This window comes from Mya arenaria, chromosome 11 (genome assembly GCF_026914265.1).
Source record: "Mya arenaria isolate MELC-2E11 chromosome 11, ASM2691426v1".
Classification (NCBI taxonomy): Eukaryota; Metazoa; Mollusca; class Bivalvia; order Myida; family Myidae; genus Mya; species Mya arenaria.
This window is the reverse complement of record NC_069132.1, coordinates 67,819,924-67,844,350: the sequence shown is the minus strand read 5'-3', so window position 1 is coordinate 67,844,350 and position 24,427 is coordinate 67,819,924. Positions and strand designations below refer to the sequence as shown.

At 37.0% G+C, this 24,427-nt stretch overlaps 4 protein-coding genes across 4 annotated transcripts in view; 3 read left to right on the top strand and 1 right to left on the bottom strand.

Annotated features, from left to right (window-relative positions):
* Positions 1-3,313: 3,313 nt before the first annotated feature.
* Positions 3,314-4,784, top strand: LOC128208721 (histidine-rich protein PFHRP-II-like). Its single transcript, XM_052912270.1, has 2 exons — positions 3,314-3,384; positions 3,851-4,784. The coding sequence occupies exons 1-2, from the start codon at positions 3,314-3,316 to the stop codon at positions 4,782-4,784; spliced, it is 1,005 nt and encodes a 334-aa protein (XP_052768230.1).
* Positions 4,785-4,936: 152 nt separating this feature from the next.
* Positions 4,937-5,632, top strand: LOC128208720 (GATA zinc finger domain-containing protein 14-like). Its single transcript, XM_052912269.1, has one exon. It carries the CDS (start codon positions 4,937-4,939, stop codon positions 5,630-5,632), a length of 696 nt encoding a protein of 231 aa, XP_052768229.1.
* A 577-nt stretch (positions 5,633-6,209) lies between these two features.
* On the top strand, positions 6,210-6,680 carry LOC128208719 (histidine-rich glycoprotein-like). Its single transcript, XM_052912268.1, has one exon. It carries the CDS (start codon positions 6,210-6,212, stop codon positions 6,678-6,680), a length of 471 nt encoding a protein of 156 aa, XP_052768228.1.
* Positions 6,681-17,260: 10,580 nt separating this feature from the next.
* The window catches only part of LOC128208718 (uncharacterized), a 75,553-nt gene continuing 68,386 nt past the window's right edge, over positions 17,261-24,427 (bottom strand). The window contains exons 4-6 of the mRNA XM_052912267.1: positions 23,135-23,253; positions 19,685-19,850; positions 17,261-17,731 (exon numbers count right to left, since the gene is read on the bottom strand). Coding sequence (XP_052768227.1) covers positions 17,261-17,731; positions 19,685-19,850; positions 23,135-23,253 — 756 coding nt within the window. The remainder of the gene's footprint in view (positions 17,732-19,684; positions 19,851-23,134; positions 23,254-24,427) is intronic.

The window sequence follows — 24,427 nt, the reverse complement described above, 5'->3', positions numbered from 1 at the left end:
TGATATAAGACTGCTGACAAAAGATCAAATTGCAGGTTTCCATATTTACTGGGGGGATTTTATGCCCAAAAACTCATTTCTCTTAAACTTCAGTAATGCTTTTAGCCATAATTAGCCACATTTTTGAACATAAATATGAAAACTGCGATCTGATCTTTTGTCAGCAGTCTTATATCAATGGTTTACAGAGATTTATGCAAAAAATGTTTCATTCCAAGATAAAAAATTAAAATGATGTCAAAACGGTCTATCTGTAAGCTTTAAGAACACAATTGATAAGAACTGCATAACCTTATGGACAGTCAACTTTGTAAACTTTTGACAATTAAACGGCCATAATCAAGGTGTGATTAAAGGGATCAGACTAGTTATGGACTGAGTTAGAAATATTATGCTCATAGACATTGTCATCAAGTTTGGTAAGGAATAGATTATAAGTATCTATCATGTGTTTCCGGTACAGATAGAACAAGAGCTGTCACAGTATGTGTCGAATGCCCCCGAATGTGACATTGACCTATGAACAAGGTCAGTACATGAAAAGTTGATCTTGCCTTTACGTGTCAAATACATATGGCAAGTTATTTTAAATTGCCTCTGAACATAAAAAAATACCACCCATACTTGACAACCTACACTGTTATGTCCTTATATTCAGCATTCCATTGTGATTAAACACTAAGTGTATCTTTCTCCTTAGAGGTAGGGACACGGGTCTTGCACGCGACACGTCGTCTTGGTATGTCAAACACATGTTGCAAGTTATTTTAAAATCTGTCCATACAAGAGAAAGTTACAGCCCGGACACGACAAACTATACTCTGTGTCCTTATATGCAGCATTCCATTGTGAATAAACACTAAGTGTGACCTTGAACTTAAGAGGTAGGGTCATGGGTCTTACACGTGACACGTCGTCTTGGTATGTCAAACACATGTGGCAAGTCATTTTAAAATCTGTCCATACAAGAGAAAGTTACAGCCCGGACACGACAACCTATACTCTATATCCTTATATATGCTGCATTCCATTGTGAATAAACAGCTAAGTGTGACCTTGACCTTAGTGGTAGGAACACTAGTCTTGCATGCGACACGTCGTCTTGGTATGTGGAACACATGTGGCAAGTTATTTTAAATTCTATCCATACAAGGGAAAGTTACAGCCCAGACACGACAATCTATACTCTATGTCCTTATATGCAGCACTCCATTGTGAATAAACAATTAAGTGTGACCTTGACCTTAGAGGTAGGGAGACGGGTCTTGCACGTGACACGTCATCTTGGTATATGGAACACATGTGGCAAGTTATTTTAAAATCTGTCCATACAAGGGAAAGTTACAGCCCAGACACGAAAACCTATACTCTATGTCTTTATATGCAGCACTCCATTGTGAATAAACAATTATGTGTGACCTTGACCTTAGAGGTAAGGACATGCGTCTTGCAAGCGACACGTCGTCTTGGTATGTGGAACACATGTGGCAAGTCATTTTAAAATCTGTCCATACAAGGGAAAGTTACAGCCTGGACACGACAACCTATACTCTATGTCTTTTTATGCAGCACTCAATTGTGAATGTGACCTTGACCTTAGAGGTAGGGACACGCGTCTTGCACGCGACACGTCGTCTTGGTATGTGGAACACACGTGGCAAGTCATTTTAAAATCTGTTTATACAAGGGAAAGTTACAGCCCGGACATGACAACCTATACTCTATGTCCTTAGATGCAGCACTCGATTGTGAAAAAAACACTAAGTGTGACCTTGACCTTAGAGGTAGGGACACAGGTCTTGCACGCGACACGTTGTCTTGGTATGTGGAACACATGTGGCAAGTCATTTTAAAATCTGTCCATACAAGGGAAAGTAACAGCCCGGACATGACAACCTATACTCTATGTCCTTATATGCAGCACTCGATTGTGAAAAAAACACTAAGTGTGACCTTGAACTTAGAGGTAGGGACACGTGCCTTGCATGCGACATGTCGTCTTGGTATATGGAACACATGTTGCAAGTTATTATAAAATCTGGCCATACAAGGGTAAATTACAGCCTGGACACGGGTTATTGAGCCGGACGCACGGACGGACGGACGGTGCGATTTTAAGTTGCCCACCTTCGGGGGGCATAAAAATCCGACCGGAGGGCACGTTTATTTTCAATTTTAATTAAAAGTCTTGCATACTTATATATCTGATTGCACTTGAAATGGCATAATATTCTTTTCATAAATCATACAAAAAAATAAGAAGTGGCGCGTTGTTGCACGTGTCTCATCTTACATGGGGGTGTAAGACCGTTTTTTCCAGCACTGGTCATATGACCAGAAACACACGTCTGGTATGCAAGAAAAGATATTGTCAAAGAAGAGAATTTTCACCTTCATAGATGCCAGCAGCTAAACATGTACCGGTATAGGACCTGCTTTTCATGTGTGTGTGTGGAGGGGGGGGGGGGGGGGGGGGGGTGTATATTAAGGGTTGAATATTAACACAGAGTTTAATGCTTAGTTTAGAATTTATTTCAACAAAACATATAAACATATACATGTCCTATCCATTTGAATAGAGCACCAAATTAACATCCATACAACTGTGGCAGAATTTACATCCTTACCAAAACTGATGTTGAGCACAAAATAAAATTCTTCAATGACTGTAATGAATATGTGATCTGCTTTGAGAAATTGCAGAACAATTAAATTATATGCAATATGTTAACTTAAACTATCATATATGTGGGGTTATCTTAAGAAGGTACTTAAAGCTGCACTCTTACAGATTGAACATTTTGACAACTGTTTTATTTCTTGTCTTGGAACAAGCAATTTTTTGGTGAAAATGCATGGAAACCAGTGATATAAGACTACTGAATAAAAGATCGCATGTTTTCATATTTATGACCCAAAACTGATATTTTATGCTTTTTTCGTTAGTAACACTTTTAGCCATTAAACTTTAATTTTCGAATGGAAATATAAAATGCTGTGATCTGATCTTTTGTCAGCAATCTTATATCACTGGTTTTCTGATATTAAAACAAATTTTGGCTTTTTTCAAGACAAAAATTAAAAAAATATATGTCAAAACGGTAAATCTGTGGGAGTGCAGCTTTAAACCTAAATTTTAATGTCACTTTCAGCCTTCTGGCTTAACTCCACAAATTAAATCTCCACAGTTTGATACCACTTGAGATGACTAGTATTCCCCAAATCAGGTGTGATGCCTGTTGGGATCATTTAAGGTCATGATCTTGACATTTGACTTATTGACCTCTAAATCAAGAGGGGTGATCTACTGACCATGACTGATGTGCATATCAAGTTTAAAGACTCCACAACAAGTCATTCAGTAGTTACTGCTCAGAAAGGAAAGTGTGACCCTGGGGACAACACCAAAAGTAATCCCTACATGTGTATGTGTCTGCCATGCTTTGCAGGCAACCACAGAAATAAATGCAAATATTCACTAACATTCCAATGGGCATATAGCAAACATGACAACCATGACACAAAATGGGCACATAACATCCATGACACACAATGGGCACACAGCAGCCATAAATCCCAATTGACACATAGCAGCTATAACACACAATTGACACATAGCAGCCATAACACACAAAGGGGACATAGCAGCCATAACACACAATGGGCACATAACTGCAATGACAGTCATGACACAAATGGGCAGATAACAGCCATGATACACAGGGGACATAGCAGCCATAACACACAATGGGCAAATAACTGCAATGACAGTCATGACACAAATGGGCAGATAACAGCCATTGCACAAATTGACACATAGCAGCCATGACACAAAATGGGCACATAACAGCCATTACACAATATGGGCACATAGCAGCCATAACAACCATGACACAAAATGGGCACATAGCAGCCATGACAACCATGACACAAAATGGGCACATAGCAGCCATGACAACCATGACACAAAATGGGCACATAGCAGCCATGACAACCATGAGACAAAATGGGCACATAGCAGCCATGACAACCATGACATAAAATGGGCACATAGCAGCCATGACAACCATGAGACAAAATGGGCACATAGCAGCCATGACAACCATGAGACAAAATGGGCACATAACAGCCATGACAACCATGAGACAAAATGGGCACATAGCAGCCATGACAACCATGAGACAAAATGGGCACATATCAGCCATGACAACCATGAGACAAAATGGGCACATATCAGCCATGACAACCATGAGACAAAATGGGCACATAGCAGCCATGACAACCATGACACAAAATGGGCACATATCAGCCATGACAACCATGAGACAAAATGGGCACATAGCAGCCATGACAACCATGACACAAAATGGGCACATAGCAGCCATGACAACCATGACATAAAATGGGCACATAGCAGCCATGACAACCATGACACAAAATGGGCACATAGCAACCATGACAACCATGACACAAAATGGGCACACAGCAGCCATGACAACCATGACACAAAATGGGCACATAGCAGCCATGACAACCATGACACAAAATGGGCACATAGCAGCCATGACAACCATGACACAAAATGGGCACATAGCAGCCATGACAACCATGACACAAAATGGGCACATAGCAGCCATGACAACCATGACACAAAATGGGCACATAGCAGCCATGACAACCATGACACAAAATGGGCACATAGCAGCCATGACAACCAAGACACAAGATGGGCACATAGCAGCCATGACAACCATGACACAAAATTGGGAACAAAGCAGCCATGACAACCATGACACAAAATGGGCACATAACAGCCATGACATAAAATGGGCACATTTATCAGTCATATTAACCATGACACAAAATGGGCACATAGCAGCCATATTAACCATGACACAAGATGGACACATAACAGCCAGGACAACCATGACACAAAATGGGCACATACAGCCATGACAACCATGACACAAAATGGGCACATACAGCCATGAAAACCATGACACAAAATGGGCACATAACAACCATGACAACCATGACACAAAATGGGCACATAACAACCATGACACAAAATGGGCACATAACAACCATGACACAAAATGGGCACATAGCAGCCATGACAACCATGACACAAAATGGGCACATAGCAGCCATGACAACCATGACACAAAATGGGCACATAACAGCCAGGACAACCATGACACAAAATGGGCACATAGCAGCCATGACAACCATGACACAAAATGGGCACATAACAACCATGACAACCATGACACAAAATGGGCACATAACAACCATGACACAAAATGGGCACATAACAACCATGACACAAAATGGGGAACAAAGCAGCCATGACAACCATGACACAAAATGGGCACATAACAACCATGACACAAAATGGGCACATAGCAGCCATGACAACCATGACACAAAATGGGCACATAACAACCATGACAACCATGACACAAAATGGGCACATAACAACCATGACACAAAATGGGCACATAACAACCATGACACAAAATGGGCACATAACAACCATGACACAAGATGGACACATAACAGCCAGGACAACCATGACACAAAATGGGCACATAACAACCATGACACAAAATGGGGAACAAAGCAGCCATGACAACCATGACACAAAATGGGCACATAACAGCCATGACATAAAATGGGCACATTTATCAGTCATATTAACCATGACACAAAATGGGCACATAGCAGCCATGACAACCAAGACACAAAATGGGCACATATCAGCCATGACAACCATGACACAAAATGGGCACATAGCAGCCATGACAACCATGACACAAAATGGGCACATAGCAGCCATGACAACCATGACACAAAATGGGCACATAGCAGCCATGACAACCATGACACAAAATGGGCACATAGCAGCCATGACAACCATGACACAAAATGGGCACATAGCAGCCATGACAACCAAGACACAAGATGGGCACATAGCAGCCATGACAACCATGACACAAAATTGGGAACAAAGCAGCCATGACAACCATGACACAAAATGGGCACATAACAGCCATGACATAAAATGGGCACATTTATCAGTCATATTAACCATGACACAAAATGGGCACATAGCAGCCATATTAACCATGACACAAGATGGACACATAACAGCCAGGACAACCATGACACAAAATGGGCACATACAGCCATGACAACCATGACACAAAATGGGCACATACAGCCATGAAAACCATGACACAAAATGGGCACATAACAACCATGACAACCATGACACAAAATGGGCACATAACAACCATGACACAAAATGGGCACATAACAACCATGACACAAAATGGGCACATAGCAGCCATGACAACCATGACACAAAATGGGCACATAGCAGCCATGACAACCATGACACAAAATGGGCACATAACAGCCAGGACAACCATGACACAAAATGGGCACATAGCAGCCATGACAACCATGACACAAAATGGGCACATAACAACCATGACAACCATGACACAAAATGGGCACATAACAACCATGACACAAAATGGGCACATAACAACCATGACACAAAATGGGCACATAACAACCATGACACAAGATGGACACATAACAGCCAGGACAACCATGACACAAAATGGGCACATAACAACCATGACACAAAAGGGGGAACAAAGCAGCCATGACAACCATGACACAAAATGGGCACATAACAGCCATGACATAAAATGGGCACATTTATCAGTCATATTAACCATGACACAAAATGGGCACATAGCAGCCATGAAAACCATGACACAAAATGGGCACATATCAGCCATATTAACCATGACACAAGATGGGCACATAACAGCCAGGACACAAAATGGGCACATAACAACCATGACACAAAATGGGGAACAAAGCAGCCATGACAACCATGACACAAAATGGGCACATAACAGCCATGACATAAAATGGGCACATTTATCAGTCATATTGACCATGACACAAAATGGGCACATACAGCCATGACAACCATGACACAAAATGGGCACATACAGCCATGACAACCATGGCACAAAATGGGCACATACAGCCATGACACAAAATGGGAAAATAGCAGCCATGACAACCATGACACAAAATAAAAAGATCTTTGTTTGAAAATATAACAAAACATGAGGCAAAATGTTTTGTAAGTAAATACTAAGAGTAGCGTTTGAAGTCAACATTTCAAACTTATAAAAAAGGTCATCTAGTAAATATGATGTAATCAGATTATATGACAACATAGTTTCCTGTGACTAACATTTAAATGACAGGGCCATTGTGTGACACATTTTTAAAGTTCATGGTGCAATAAAAAAACATTGCTTCCTTTCATGAATAACATATTAAACTTTAGTTATTTGGTAAAAACTGGTAATTTAAATTATTGGTAGCATAATTTAAAATTTCACAATGAAAGCCAATCCTGGTTTTTGCTGTTCATTTTTCGCCCCCCATGAGAACAATGAAGGATAACATAACGTGTGATTGATAATCCTGCGTCAAATAAACGAGGCAATCAGCACAAAGCAGGCACACCTCAGGTCCCCAATGCCTCCGAGTGTTGAATGCCAATCCACATAAAGCCATATGAACTGATCGGCATAAAAGCTATTTCAATCAGTTCTAAAATGAAGACAAAACTTTGATAATCATAACATAATGATTCCATCAATCTAACAATTACATGCAAAAGAAAATTGTCTCTAATTTTAAATACAACAATAAATGAAAAAGATTTAGTGAGGTATTGTTGCTTTGTCACAACCACTGAGCTCTGTATTATACCGAAACATCTTAATTGTACTAAACTTTTTTAAAGTTAACAACGTGATTAACAATATTGTTGTTAACTTTTAAAGTGAAATATCCGATATTAAACTAATATGTTCAGGAAATATTAAGCAGATTGTACAAAACGTTTTTAAAGTTAACAACATGATTAACAATATTGTTGTCAACTTTTAAACATGAACTATCTGATGGTGCATGTGTTCCTTTTTTTTTAAATAAAAACTAGAGCTGTCACAGGAGTGACGAATACCCCCAAATGCCGCCTGGACACAGGAATGGCAAACCATTCCTTTGAAAAGAGGCCATAACTCCAAGGTTACTGCACACTGCATCTTCTTTTATCATGCATGTATTGTTTTATTTAAATCTGTTGAGTAATTTAGAAGTTACACTGCTGACAAGAAAAACTAGCCTTTTATGAGTTATCGTCCGGAAACCGTTTTTTTTTTTTAGTAACAGTGACCTTGACCTTGGCCCCACCAGCCCCAATATCGAACTTGACCTGTATCTTCTGATGTTACACCTGTGTACCAAAAATTGTTCAAATCTGTCAAGCCTTTCATGAGTTATCGTCCGGAAACCGTTTTTCTATTTTTAGTAACAGTGACCTTGACCTTGGCCCCACCAGCCCCAATATCGAACTTGACCTGTATCATTTGATGTTACATCTGTGTACCAAAAATTGTTCAAATCTGTCAAGCCTTTCATAATTTATCGTCCGGAAACCGTTTTTCTATTTTTAGTAACAGTGACCTTGACTTTGGCCCCACCAGCCCCAATATCGAACTTGACCTGTATCTTCTGATGTTACACCTGTGTACCAAAAATTGTTCGAATTTGTCAAGCCTTTCATGAGTTATCGTCCGGAAACCGTTTTTCCATTTTTAGTAACAGTGACCTTGACCTTGGCCCCACCAGCCCCAATATCAAACGTGACCTATATCTTCTGATGTTACACCTGTGTACCAAACTGTATCTTCTGATGTTACACCTGTGTACCAAAAATTGTTCAAATCTGTCTAGCCTTTCATGAGTTATCGTCCGGAAACCGTTTTTCTATTTTTAGCAACAGTGACCTTGACCTTGGCTCCACCAGCCCCAATATCGAACTTGACCTGTATCTTCTGATGTTACACCTGTGTACCAAAAATTGTTCAAATTTGTCAAGCCTTTCATGAGTTATCGTCCGGAAACCGTTTTTCTATTATTAGTAACAACGACCTTGACCTTGGCCGCACCAGCCCCAATATCGAACTTGACCTGTATCTTCTGATGTTACACCTGTGTACCAAAAATTGTTCAAATCTGTCAAGCCTTTCATGAGTTATCGTCCGGAAACCGTTTTTCTATTTTTAGTAACAGTGACCTTGACCTTGGCCCCACCAGCCCCAATATCGAACTTGACCTGTATCTTCTGATGTTACACCTGTGTACCAAAAAGTTTTCAAATCTGTCTAGCCTTTTATGAGTTATCATCCGGAAACCATGAAAACCGACAGACCGACCGACCGACCGACAGACAGACCGACAGACCGACCGACCGACCGACCGACCGACCATCAAGCTCACTCCTATATACCCCCCCAAACTTCGTTTGTGGGGGTATAACAAGCGTAGCTCAACCAGTTGTCTCAATTCTTGTAAGGCATACTGCATATTACGAGTCTATCAATTAAACTTCCAGAGTAGTTAGTTTTAAATGTTTACAACGATAATGTAAACAACTTATTATTATTATAAAAATTATTATTAACAAATTTCTGAACAGTTGGCCCATTGTCTCATATTTGTCAATGCACTAAAGAATTATTACCTTTAAAATACTACTATTTAACAAACTGAATATTTTAAGAAAGGAATAGCATTTTTCTTTACTCTTTCAACCTTGCTGTGCTTTAGATAATTTCTCAAGCTGTTTGCTTGTTTTTGCTTACTATATACAGAGGATTTAATATTTGCTTAAACAACAAATTTCAATATTCTGATCTGGAAGAATGTTAAGTCTCGGTAATTTGCCTCTGCTTTTTTGCTAATTCAGCTATTAAGTCATTTTTGATAAATGCAAAGTCCATTGAAAATGACAAGTTCATTAAACATTTTCTCTTAAATTGATTTTCACAAGGAGGAAAATTTTGAGACAAATATTTGTGCACTAGAATTGTGAAATGATTGTACCTCTACCATTAATAGACCAGAAATCTCTGGAAAAAGCCAGTGTCAGTTTCTGCTAACATCCTAATATACCTCATAAAATGTGCACTTTTCTTAGAAACTAGATTCAGTGAATCAGTGTCGCCTATCAGGAGTGGCCATCATTTTTCTAGTAAAGTTCACCATGAAATTAACCTTTGACCTTGACCTACTGACCCCAATATATATAAGGGTAATCTACTGAGCATGACAACTGTGCATACTCCACTACAACAAGTCGTTCAAAAGTTACTGATGAGAAATGAAAAAGTGACAGTGATGATGCTGCTGCTGCCCAAAGTTAATCCTTGACCGTCTGCCATCCTTCACAGGCCCAATGACATAAATAGGACAGAAACAAAACAGATAATGAAGACAAATAAGTTGGTCCTTTTAAAGCATGAGCAAGTCTAAATGCAAAAATAACATAATCATTATAGTATAACAATGAAAAATGATTTTCAGGCTACATGTATTTTATTTTAAATGAATTAAAAAAACAAGAGCTGTCACACCCACATAACAAATGTCCCCAATTGGGCCAAGTTTGAGGACCATAGGACCAAGCATACTCTAGTAATCAATTGGACAAACATTTTGTGGTCAAGATCAAAGTGACCATGACCTTTGACTAATACTAACTTCGAAATAAATAGGGGTCTTCTGCTGGTCATGACCAACCTCCCTGGCAAGTTTAATGACAGTATGAAAAAGCATACTCTCGATATTAGTCACACAAGCTTTTTGTGTTCATAGTCACCATGACCGTGACCTTTGACCTTCAAACGAATAGGGGTCATATGCCAACATGCCTGCCAAGTTTGAGGACCTTAAGCCCATGCATACTCTATAGTTATCAATCATACAAGATTTGGTCTACCGACCAACATGAGCAAATCAAACACCCGCTTCTTCGAAGGGGGGCATAATAACAAGTAAAGTTTGGAGATGCAAGTAAAAACAGTAAACAGCAACAGAAATGGAAATGACATATCTGTGAAAACAGTTAAACAAAATCTACAAAAACATGAGATCTAATAAACCAGAACACTGGGGAACAGACGCCAATGGTCTTATGATGTTTTTCAATGAAAAAGGGCATTCATTTTCAATAATCAAAGCTGGGGTTGTACATGTGTGCATTGTCTCTGGTAACGTATGTTCCAGGTTTCATTTAAAGCTGCACTCTCACAGATTGACTGTTTTGACAACTTTTGCCTTGGAATTAGCCAATTTTTGAATTAATGTCTGGAAACCAGTGATATAAGACTGCAGACAAAAGATCAGATCTCAGTTTTCATATTTATGTACAAAAATTAATGTTTTATGGCAAAAAGTGTTACTAATGAGTTTTTTTGGCATAAAACATATTTTTATTGACGTAAATATGGAGAATGTGATCTGATCTTTGGCAGCAGTCTTATATCACTGATTTTCAGACATTTACGCAAGAATTGGCTACTTCCAAGACAAAAAAATAAAAGTTATCAAAACAGTCAAACTGTGAGATTGCAGCTTCAAATATCATGAAACAGTGTTGAATTATGCCCACGTTTTAAGCTTTAGTCATCAACACCAAGATAAGTTATCCCAATACCTAGACTTTCCCCTTAAAAAAACAGACCAGCTCAAAGTTGTCCTAGCCGCCTATTTCCAACATGATTTGCTTGAATCAATCCAAGTTCATGATTACATTGCGTCTTTATACCGTTACTAAGTTACTTGTCTTATCTGTTTTGAAAACAAACCAATCAGAAAATCGCTGGTAATATCTCACTAAAGCAATAAATCATGTCACTAACTAACCATGCCTGAAAAATATTGTCATACAAATAAAACGAGGGATGGCAAAAATGCTTCCATGTTTACATATGGCTAAAGAGATGTCACTAAAATTATAAAAATTATCCTGGTATTTTGCAGCTGCTCCAATACTGTAATTCATTACATTTGATTACAATTGATTATGATTACGTATTTCTGCGCAAATATCTCTTTATCCATTTCCTGTGGTTATGATTATGATTATAATAGTGTTTTATGTGCTATCTGGTTGACAAATATAGTCACGATGTAATCTCTCATTAAAACCAGCATATGAGTCAGTCAAAAATGGCTGCCAGAACACAACGTAGTGTGATGAAACTGTCAGGTGAAACATGTGTCTAATTTGCATCTTTAGTCTTTTGCACCACATGCCTAAACTAAATCAAATATCATTTACCTTTCCAGTGAAGGTGTGTTTTTTTGGTTAAAAATTTGCTGTATACTTTCATAACCAGCGTGTCCAGAATTGGATCATGAATGAGTTGAGGTTCAAAGAGCATCAATTGACGGGAACCCTATGAGCAAGTAAGAGTCTAAGATGCATGGCCTACTACGTTCCATGAAACATTGTCAGTTGGTCACATATATTTTTTAATAAAAATTTGAGCTAACATAACATGTGGATAATACCCCCACACGCCAACATGTCTGAAATACAACCTGGATAGAAAAAAGGGGAATCTTACATTCGTTGACATTAAATACATTTTTTAATATGAGACCTCGTTACCGACACAATTCTTACTTACAATAGAACAGATTTCAATTGTTTAGAAAACTAACGTTTTTTTCGAACAATTGAGATCTGCTCTACTGTGAGTTATCTTTTATGTCTGAATTGAAGGCATTGATGCAAAAATCAGCTGATTCAGAGACAAATAATAAAAAAGAGGGTGCAGCTATAAATGAACGTATCATATCGCCTCTGGCAACATGTGTGCCAAGTTTCAGTTGAGTTTCTTGGAACGGTGTTGGTGGTATGGCCAAGGTTAATTTTTTTTGCCAACACGGAGTCTGTCACCAATGACAACAAAAAGACTATCACAATAACCCATCTTTTTGACTTCGAAAAAATAAGTCTTAGAAAAATATAAAGAGGTATTACTTTAACCATTATATATTTCATATATTTTACAACGATTGTGAAGGAAGCTATGATAGCTTATACTAAGTCACTCTCGTTGGCACGATGTTGCACGAGAGTGTGGTCTCGTGTTGTGGGGGAAACCGGAGAAAACCCACTTGTCTGGCTTGGTGACCACTAACCAAACTCACCAGGCCGGGAATCGAACCCGGGTCGCCTTGGTGAGAAGGGAGTGCACTAACCACTGCGCTAACCGGACAAAGAGGTATTGAGAGATCAGACTAGACAATGACTATGTTCATTTTGCATTATGAAAAATTATAATATAAGATTCTAAACTGTAAAATTCAGAACTAAATATTCTCATGTTTTCATGACCATTATTGATATAATGCTCTCTGGTGGTTTATAAAAATTAACAGTGGGATATAATTGACATCCAACTATTTTGAATGGTTGAAATTACATTTTGATATTAGTCAATGGGAGGATTGTTCAGAGCTTTGTTAAGTTAACAACATGATTAGCAACATCGTTGTTAACTTTTAATCGTAAACAATATTTGATTATGTGCTTACATATTTAAATATAAACAAGTACAGCAGAAAAAGACTGTCCCAAATCTTGTAAGAAATACAGCAGATAAAAACTTCCAGAACAGTAATAATTTTAAATTTAACAAATTTGATGATAACAACGTGTTAACTTTAACAAAGTTCTGAACAAATGGCCTACCGTTTTGTAATTTTTACCCGTCCTACTGCCTGAACCAAAAATGAGTGCACATAACTTGGACCAAAAAATTAACAACGTCATTCCCGAAATGATGTGACATCCACAATTGCATTAACATGCTTATCAGATTAAATAATATTTGATGTAGTTTTAACATACAATAAAAGGAAGAACTAAATTGTTCCTGTGAGATTCAATTTCATCTTGTGAACGCAAAATTTTCACCAGTAGCTGTATCACTCATGAAAATATGACTTTTGATGCTACCTTGATGATATTTAATGGATATGACACTGAAACGAACAATTATCGACAGATTTTTGTCTATATAAAAGTATTTTGAACAGATAAATCTTGTGAACACAAAAAGTTAATATTTTCACTAGAAGCTGCTTCACTCTTGAGAATATGACTTTTGATGCTACCTAGATGATATTTAATGGATACTGCACTGAAATGAACAATCATCGTCCATATTTTTAACAGATTTATCTTCTACCTTCTGCACACAGGTTATTAATGATTCACACAAAATATAACATTAATATTTTCGCTACTGATATCATAACTTAAAAATAAATGCAAAATGTGAAAAAAATATTTACACCGTATAGAAGTATTGCACATATTTAAAACAAAAACATTTTATTGCACCACTAATCACGATAAAAAATACAATATTAAACTCTGTTATACATAAATGTAATACTAAACATGACACAGACATTTTCTAAAAAATCATTACCAAAACAAATAACTGCTTTCTGCTATACAAGGGGTTTGAACCACTAAAAATTGTCAATCCTGAAAAGTAGCCGAGGCCGGAAGGTCTGTTTGAAAATGAGGGGTATATGCCTAAAGCAGGATAAAGAGGTTTAGACCCTGTTTGATTTGTTTCCGAAGTCGTATACATTCAGTTAACTTGCAGTACTCCCTACTGTTTTTGATAGAAATGAGCGAGCAACAAACAATTTTTACAATTGTACAAGAGTTAAAAGTTAAAAGCTGTAAATCCTGAAATCAGGAATAATCCTGGACATTAGAACCCCTGGCCCCAATTTCTCGAAACTTCTTAAAGCTGCACTCTCACAGATTTACCATTTTTACAACTTTTATATTTTTTGTCTTGGAATGAGCAAATTTTTGCGTAAATATCTGCAAGCCAGTGATAAAAGATTGCTGACAAAAGATCAGATCGCAGACTTTCATATTTCTGTTCAAAAATGACTGTTTTATGGCTTAAACTGTTACTAACGGTTTAAGAAAAATGCAAAAAACATCAATTGTTTAACTGAAGTATAAAAAATCATCAATCTAATTTTTTGTCAGCAGTCTTACATAACTAGTTTCCATGGATTTTTGCAAAAATTGTTCAATCTGTGGGAGAGCACCTTTAAGCTTAACAGGCTTAAGTTGCTTATTTCAATTAGCCTAAAATACTTAATACATACTGAAAATGGATTTTGATATATGAAAAATGGCTTATTGTCATTATCATATAGAATATTTCTGCACAATTTCTAAAAACTCTTTATGAAGTAAATAATACTCATTTTATAGAACAACAAAAATACTGGTAGTGAGATTAGCTTCATCCTGTTATAAGAGACTTAAGAAGTTTTGAGGAATTAGGGCCTTGGTATTAACACATAAACACATAGTATCTATAAACAAGTAAAAAAGCACTATTCAGATCTTTTTCATATTATAAAAATCTTTTTCATATTATAAAAGAAGTAAAAAAGTACTGTTCAGATCTTTTTCATATTATAAAACAAGTAAAAAAAGTACTGTTCAGATCTTTTTCATATTATAAAACAAGTAAAAAAAGTACTGTTCAGATCTTTTTCATATTACAAAACAAGTTAAAAAGTACTGTTCAGATCTTTTTCATCTTATAAAACAAGTAAAAAAGTACTGTTCAGATCTTTTTCATCTTATAAAACAAGTAAAAAAGTACTGTTCAGATCTTTTTCATATTACATATTATGAAATCACTCATAATAAAAATCAAACAGACTGTTCCAAACAATTTTCAAAATGTTAATCAAAGCTCTGACTCCCATTGTAAATACAATAGTATTATTATAACTGAACATAACATAATGCACCAGTCAATTGTAACCACGGCTCCCCCAGGTCCGGGGATAGCTGGGGAAATGTGCCGTGTTTTTACCTTCCAGGTGACCCCACAGTGCCAGTTGAATGTGGTGGTATTGTCTTCGCACAAAATATAGCCGGGAATGGGCCTTACCTAGGGTCCCTGGGGTGTCGGGGCATTTGGCGGGGATTTTACCATCAGTTTGTCCCCGCAGTGCAGGGATTTTACCCGAGGTTGGCTAGATCTAAGAAAAAGTCCCCACTATTCCCCAGACCTGGGGGGGTTGTGGTTATAATTGACTGGTGCATAACATGAATATATTTTTTCATGCTAAAGCTCTGACTCCCATTGTAAATACAATAGTATTATCATAACTAAAAGTAACAGAACAAACAAGTAACATGTTTTAAATGTCAAAGCTCTTGGTATGATAGTCCTGAACATTTAGAGCAAATTAAATGAAGAGAGCAACAGAGCGTGTCTCGTGGTTTCTTTTGTTTAACATTACAGTCATTGAAATTAGTCTTTCGGATGAACAACCCTGAATCATTACACTAGTGCTTGGCATTACATTATTATCAAGTCCTGCTATATAAAACCCAGAATTTGAGCAAGCCAAGAAAGCATTTTACCAGTGCCCGGGCTTGCAGGCTCGTGCTTATTTCGACCACTGGAACAAGGGGCGTTACTCAATGAAAGCTTAAAGCCAGAGTATCAGGCCTTGCTGGACATGCGTATAATGAGTTTTGGTAACATATGTAGCAAGTTTAATTCAAATGACTTAAAAAGATTGAGTCATGATCAAGGTTAAAGCTGCACTCTCACAGATTGACCGTTTGGACAATTTAAAAAAAAAAATTGTATTAGAAATGAGACAATTTTTGCGTAAATGTCTGAGAACCAATAATATAAGACTGCTGACAATGGATCAGATCACAGTTTTATCATATTAATGTTCCAAATTTGTCAGCAGTTTTATATCACTGGTTCAATAATTGGTTTATTCAAAGACAACAAACATAAAACAATCTGTGAGAGTGCAGCTTTAAAGTCGATCGCACTAAAATGCTGACAAAATCACCAAGTCAATCACAATACTGGGACTAACTAAAGCTAAAAATAGCAGTATAAAGAAATAATAGACATTCAAATTCTTTTGATCAGTCCCATCTCATATTTGATAAAAATGGAACCCCTAGGGTTAGTAATTTTTAAGAAACAAAGTACATGTTATCACAGTTTTTTGACTTAGGTACTTTTTTAAGTATCTTGTGCATTTCCAGGCAAAATTTTAATTCTGAATTAAAATTAAAATTATGCATTTTCCCAAAGTCCAAAAGGTCCTTGCCCACCTCCCAAAGCTGTGTGTAAAACACTGTAAATAAAATACTATATTCATAATTCAACAAAAAAGACTTTCAACCATTAAACAGTTATGAACAGCAATCAGATGAAAAGTACAGATTGTGATTGGATATTTCATGTTTAACAAGTTTCTTCCATGACTAGATTGTAATTGGCGACATATCCTGATAATGTGCCAGTGTTTCTTTGGGCTTAGCCCTGCTGTCCTGCTGCCATGAGGTCCCTGTGGCCCCCTCTTGTCCCCTCTCTTGATTTCCATCCCCTTCCTGGACCCCAATTTGCCTACTCACCCCTCCTAAGGTCCCACCCCCTCCACTTGGTAAACTAGTCCTCTCTGGACACTCTGCATGCAAGCTTGTACCACAGTTTCGCATCTCACTATTATTACTACGACTTTTAACCAAGTTATAATCATCACTGGCATCAAGATTATTCTGTGAACTACTGCGACAATGTGAATGACTCTCGTCACCTTGATTGTCACATGTACAGTTGCCATTATCACTGTTATCATTGTCATGACAATCATCATCGACCTCAGAGTGACCTTGACCATTTGTGATGCTTGTTAGGTCACCTGTACTTTCTTCAATCACTCTGTGTCCCATAGCCTGAATAAGAATAAGAATAAGAAAATGGTTATAGGTACTCAGGAGTGGTTAAGTAGAAGTTAGACTACATAAATTAAAGTATGAATGACTAAGAATGGGCGGAGTGAGAGTAGGGACAAGCACTGCTTAATCATTAAGAATTTAATTCAGGTCATTTTACAGACTTAGAAAACAACCTCATTGGCTGACTCACTGGCTGACACATTGCCAACGCAAAATCTGATTTAAGGATTGTGTATCTGATAAGAGGCAGTGGGTGGACCTTTAACCAACCGCGAACTTAAAATTCTTTAGGATTAAGCCTAGTGCTTAATGATTGCCTATCTGCAATTTCATTGGCTGTAAATATAGGTTGTACTTTTAGAAAAAATAAATTGACCAACAAGAGTTTCAGCACTTGCATAACTGTTAACATGATGTCTTGATTTCAAAGTGATACTCAGTTTTATAAATAATATGACATACAATTTTTTAAATGAAAAACTCATAACTAGGTTCTTACTAAATATTTATGGAAATATCAATTACAGATAAACAGATAGTTACTGTGAATTTAATAGGTGAAAACGTATAAATATTAAATGAATGGTGGGTCCTATCAAGGATCATCTTATAAGGTAGAAATACCATGTTTTTTGCACCTTTCTTTCAAATGGAACACAGTATCCTTCATAAGAACCATTTTTTTGTGATATTAATTCACCCTTTTCAGAAAATTAAAACATTTGTGTAAAACATTTCAATATTTACAAAGACGATGCATAAATGACATGCACGCATGCGCATTAGCTGAGACCAGTTGCTTGCTTTTAAAGTTTATATAAAATAATGTTTATTATTATTTATTATTTAATATTAAGAAGACTATGAATTTATTTGATATACATGTACCATATTAATTACTATTGCTTACTAGATACTTTTAACGACCTTTCGGAATACAGACGCCAGCAGGAAGATTGGTTCAAGAAATAAAGCTCAGTATGGTAAAGTTCTGTACATTCAAAATGTTGTGGTTATTGAAATTAGCAACTGGTACAGAAACTGCTGCGCTGAATGGATGCTGGCAAGTATGCCTGCTTGCTGGCAACCAATCAAAAGCCAGGTACTTTCAGTATCCAGCAATACTGGGAAAACTGAATGTGTGCTTTGGTCAGCACAAGCATTCCTTAAATATGACAACAGACTCGCGAAAGTTATATTACAAAATGTTGCAAGTAGCGAGCTTATTTCATAAAAAAATATAATACAAGGCGCATTTACAAAAATAATTCATAGACTATGATAAGGTTAAACATATGGCAATATATATATAAGTGTGCCAGACTTCCGTCAGCCTCAATCTGCACAATGGGTTTACAATTAGTACCCAACAGGATCAACAATATCAGAAATATACACTTCAAATGAAGTATAATGTCTATTTTTAACAGAGACATAAACGAACAATTCATGACAGTTAAAGCAATTCATTAAACTTTGTTAAGTAAAACAAAATTAATATTCATCAACTGAAATTAGTGCGCTGTAACCTGCAGTAAAAATGGCCGATGCTGTCAAAATATTAGAGTTTCTCTCGTCATTTTTTTTTCAAAAAAAGGGAAAATCACTCTATGACTATTAATACCAAAGTTGTGTGCCTCTTTGTACTTCAGTGTATTGTCTCTTTCAACATGTGACCAAGTTTCATTTGAATACTGTAAACACTATTGAGTAATGACCACCGTTACCATGTTTATATGATGACCGCAACAAAACCAAGGCTATGCCAATGGTTCAACTTTAATTCTTTGAAATGATTTAGCGAAATAACTGTATTATCGTAGTTCAATTTATACATTTTTTTTTACCTGAATTTTTTTCCCAATTAAGGTTTTTGCACCAAATGTCACATGATACCGAACAATAATATTTCATAAACATTCAAAAGACATCTTTATCCACATATTTCACCTGATAATATGGGGGCGGGAGTTCCCCATCCCCAGTGTTAATGATGACGTCGCTAGAGGACTCAGGCCCACCGTCGCCTGATACTTCTGTGTTGTAATCCACATCCTCCATACACATGTCTGCTGTAGCCTCATGGTAGCACGGCAACTGGTCACAGTCACTCAACCTACAGAATAAAGGCCATGAGTACAAACAGTCCATTTCACAGTGATTATGTCAACTAGCAGAACCGTGCACGTGTAGATTACACGTACAGCCGGGAAAACTTGTTTATGTTATCAGTGTTTTCAATGCTCTAATCCATCTTACTTTTCATAATTGTATGCATGAATATAGTAACGAAAAGCTTTTGTAAATGCTTGTTCCAATACTTGAACCTACTTTAAACATATATGCTTTATTTTCAGGTCACAAGCTCATTGTTATGTTTTGATATGTTCTGTACGTTTGCTATTCATGTCGGAAAAAAGCTCATTGAGCTAATTTTTTCTGTTATCATATACACGACATTAAATAAAGATTCTTGTATCTTGTATCTTGTATCTCTCTTGTCTCAAAACACAATCTAGACTCAGACTCAGAAAAGGCTTCAAAAGCATTTATATGAAGGAACAGAAAATCATCTTTGCTCTCTAAATTCAATGACAACCATTATCTGCGGTTAAGAGAGATTGTCACGGCTGATGAAACATGGCTCAATTTTTTTTTTATCCCGCATCCAAGATAATAATAAAATGTGGATGGATTAAAATAATGAGTGTCCTGTGAAAGCTAGGCGTAAGAGTCCAAGTAACCTGTTTACTGCAGTGTGACAGGCATATTTCATAGGAATCATGTTATCTCTTGGTGTTATTGACCACTATCATACCATGCGCCAATTTACCACAAAACGCTGCGTCAAGATGTTGTAGAATAATGCACCAGCACATCGCTTTGCCATTGTTACAGAATATTTGCAACAGCACAGTAGCTAGATTTTGCACCAAACAGCCTTGACCTCATCACCTTGTAATCTCTGGTTGTATCCCCACATCAAGTCGCAGCATCATTTGAAGTGTATCAAAAGTTATCAAAGTTTGCAAAGGCATTTTAAGACTGGATTTCATGGCTAAATCAAAGCGCGAGGCGCTGAAAGACTATCTGCGGGCAAACATGTGAGAACTTCAGCAATAATTTCATTCAAGATGCACAGCTTATCACTTAAGGCGACGTATCCCTATGTATTTAAAGTCACAATCCGCGGCGTAGCCAGACTTTACTGAATGTTACACACTAAAAGGGGAGGGTGTGGGATGGGAAATATCCCTGTAGCCGGTTGGGAGTTCGTGGGGTCTACCCAGTGGAAAACAATGGAAAATGGAATGAACATGTTGAGCTCTGAGGTGTATTTGGAAGGATTAATAGGTTCGAGGCCGCCGACCCTGTAGTTACCAAGTGATTGATTTCTGCTCAGAAAGCTATCTATCACAGGGAAGCAACTTTTACTTTGGCTGCTCTTCCTTTTATTCTGATACCAATTTTTAGTTTAGCCCTCGACCTTTCATTTTTCAAATAAATGTTACATGCGTATGTGCGTAACGCTGGCTACGCCCCTGGCAATGCATGCCCTTTTCAATCGCTTCTAAGATTTTCAGTGCTTTGATTAGATATCATACGTTATGCAAGTTTTATGAACATACACGTTTTAATTGTTTAAGGAAAATGATTTTATTTTTACGAATAACTTTAGCAATAATTCCTATCAAAATGCAGAGCTTATCAGATGGTCATTTTCCCGCGGTGAGGGCAAACATGTGGTCAGTTAATGTATGTAGAAACTATTTTTAGAAAATCAGTCAGTTAATGTAGTTGAAACTATTTCTAGATTATCGGAAATTGTCTGTTCTAAGAATAGGAATATGATTGTGCCTTTTCAAGTATTATTGATAAATATTTATTTTTTTATGTTTTATGTAAGTATCTGTTTAGAAATAATACTAGTGCTGTTATGAATGCTTCGCACTCTTTAATTGTGTGTTTTACAGGTTAAATCCGAACTACTTTGCTTCATCAAAAGTATGCATAACTCACTGTCGTATCAGGGCAAGTGTGTTAGAATAAATTGAAAGGCTAATTTCCAAAACTATGCCAAGAATACATCGGAACGAAGCTTTTACGCAAAAAATGTAAACATCTTATTAGAAAAAAAAGCCTAAAACCCACAGAATGAATAGTATTTTGCTATTGTATAGCAGGCAAATCATAGTATTTGAAGCATTAGCAACGTGAAACCTGGAATACAACTATTTTGATTTTCAGACAATCATTTTTGTTTTTTATTTCATAAAAGTAATATAAGAAATACACCCTTACAAATAAGCGTGCTTTATGGTCACACAAGGTTATAATAACAAACAAACCCTGCAGGGATGGTACACTTGCAGTCGGTAATAATTTCTAAAACATCTTGGGCTGAACTCAGAGTGAATATCAGTATGTTACCTTCCTACCAGAGCATCTATTATTTTGACCCACACTAATCTGATAAATATAACGATCTATAAATAGTTATATTCTGCTAAAAATAAAACGCCGAAATACAGCGCGGAAATAGCCGAACAAGCAATAACTCATACTCGGATAATCTATTTTTATGGTTTCGACGTCATTCTGCTACAAAACATAGAGCGCATTGAGACAAAAAAATGGGTTAAAACGACATGAATAGAAGTAGTTCTTTGGAGTTTGCGGTCTTAAAGACTACCAGCGCGCATGCGCAGATAGTCTAAAAAATGTGTGGATGGCATAAGGGAATACTTTGAGGGACTAAAATAGACATTCTTGCCCAAACTATAACTGTAACTTTGCTTGTGTTGCTGAAACTAATAAAACACTCCTCAGACGCTCTATATGCTCTATCTATCAATGATAGAAAATGTAACTGAAGACTAATGTTAACCTGATTAAGGGTATGAAGATGATACATTCTGCATAACAAGAAGACTTATGTAGGTACTGAGTGATACATCTAAAACATCAAATTAAAAAGAAAACATTTCTCATGCATGTTTACAGGAAATTTTGAGAAGTAAAAGGAACAAGCAAGGAAATAAATGGAAAACAGTTATGTGACATGCCTCTTAAAGCCTTTGACTTTATTTCTTTACTTTTATTTCAGGACATCAATATTACCAGACCTAATGAGTTTTCTTATTTTCAACATATAATGTACCAAATTAAATGAAAATATCAATTAGTTCCAAATAAATATCTCAAATATTTTCTAATAAATATCTCAAATAGTTTCTAATAAACGACCAACTAAAGTTTTACACAAAGATATTGACGGTGAAAATGATACCAAGGATTTGGAAGTTGATTTTTTTTTCTTTTTGTAAAAACAGACCTATTTTGAAATTCCTCATCAAGTTGTTATTAGCAACAAGAAGTGTAGGAAGATGTATGAATTACCAGGTGTAATACCTGGCCTGACAAGTGGTTTCCATGTTAGTCGTATCCATGACAACGGTCAGGGTGCCGCACTCATCTTCTCGTTCTATCACCATGGAAGCCACTGTCCCAGGCTGTGCCTGAAAAATAAATAGCCATATATGGAAATGTAATGTCATATGTTAGTGAGGCCAAAGAAAAAATATTGTGTGGTTAGGGCTACAACTTGTACCAAAAACAGGAAGGGTAGGTCAGCTGTTTTAATGCTACTTTGCCAAGAAACATATAAGAAATGTTATCATTTATTTCACTATCTCTGGTGGAAACTGCTATCTATGTGTTAGTTATCATTAAACAAGTTCAGTGTAAACAACAGCTATGACAAAGTGTGATTTATACTTCCGCACTCCCAAGTGTCAGAAATAATGCCTGGAAAGAACAATTAAAGACTTAAGGTGGAGCATGTTTCATTAAAGGTTAATATGCCACAGAGCATAGAGACATGGGGAAAATATTGGTACTGTTATGTGAAACAAACTGTCACCAGTAAAGCTTTTATACAAAAATGTAAGAAGTTCAGAAGGTTGCTGTGACCTTGACAACGAAGTTAGGAACACAGGTCTTGTCACATCACATCCTCATACAATGGCAGTCTGCTGACTTCTGCCAATTAATTTTACAATCCATCACCATGAACTATATTCAGTATAAGGCTTATAAACCAAGACATACTGAATATAAGTTCAAAAGGTTGCTGTGACCCCGCCATTTAAAGTATGAACATGAGTCTTGTGTGCCACAGATCCTTATGCTTAAGATTTTAGCGAATCTTCTGCTAAATTATTTTAAAATCCCACCATGAATGAGAGAGATTGATTTGACAAAGATATGATGGACTGACTGCCCATACTTAGTTCAGAAGCTTGCTGTGACCTTGACCTTGAGGGTTTGGAGATGGGTCCTGTGCCTGGTACATTCTCATGCTGTGGTGGTCACTACTGCAAATCAATTTTAAAATCAAACCATCAAAGATTATATGGACAGGACCAAAAATTGGACAGACCCACCGACCATACCAAGTTCAGAAGGTTACTGTGACCTTGATTTTGGATAGGGACTCAGATTTTGTGCGCGACACATCCTTATGCTGTGGTGTTCCCTTATGCCAATAACTTTCAAATCCAACCATGGAAGAAGAAATGGATCAGATAAAAACACGACAAACCAATCCCCAGGCGGAAGGATGAGACGACAAGTGTGATTCCTATATAGCTCCCACTTCTCTTTGTGAAACGTGGTTCAATAAAGATTCTG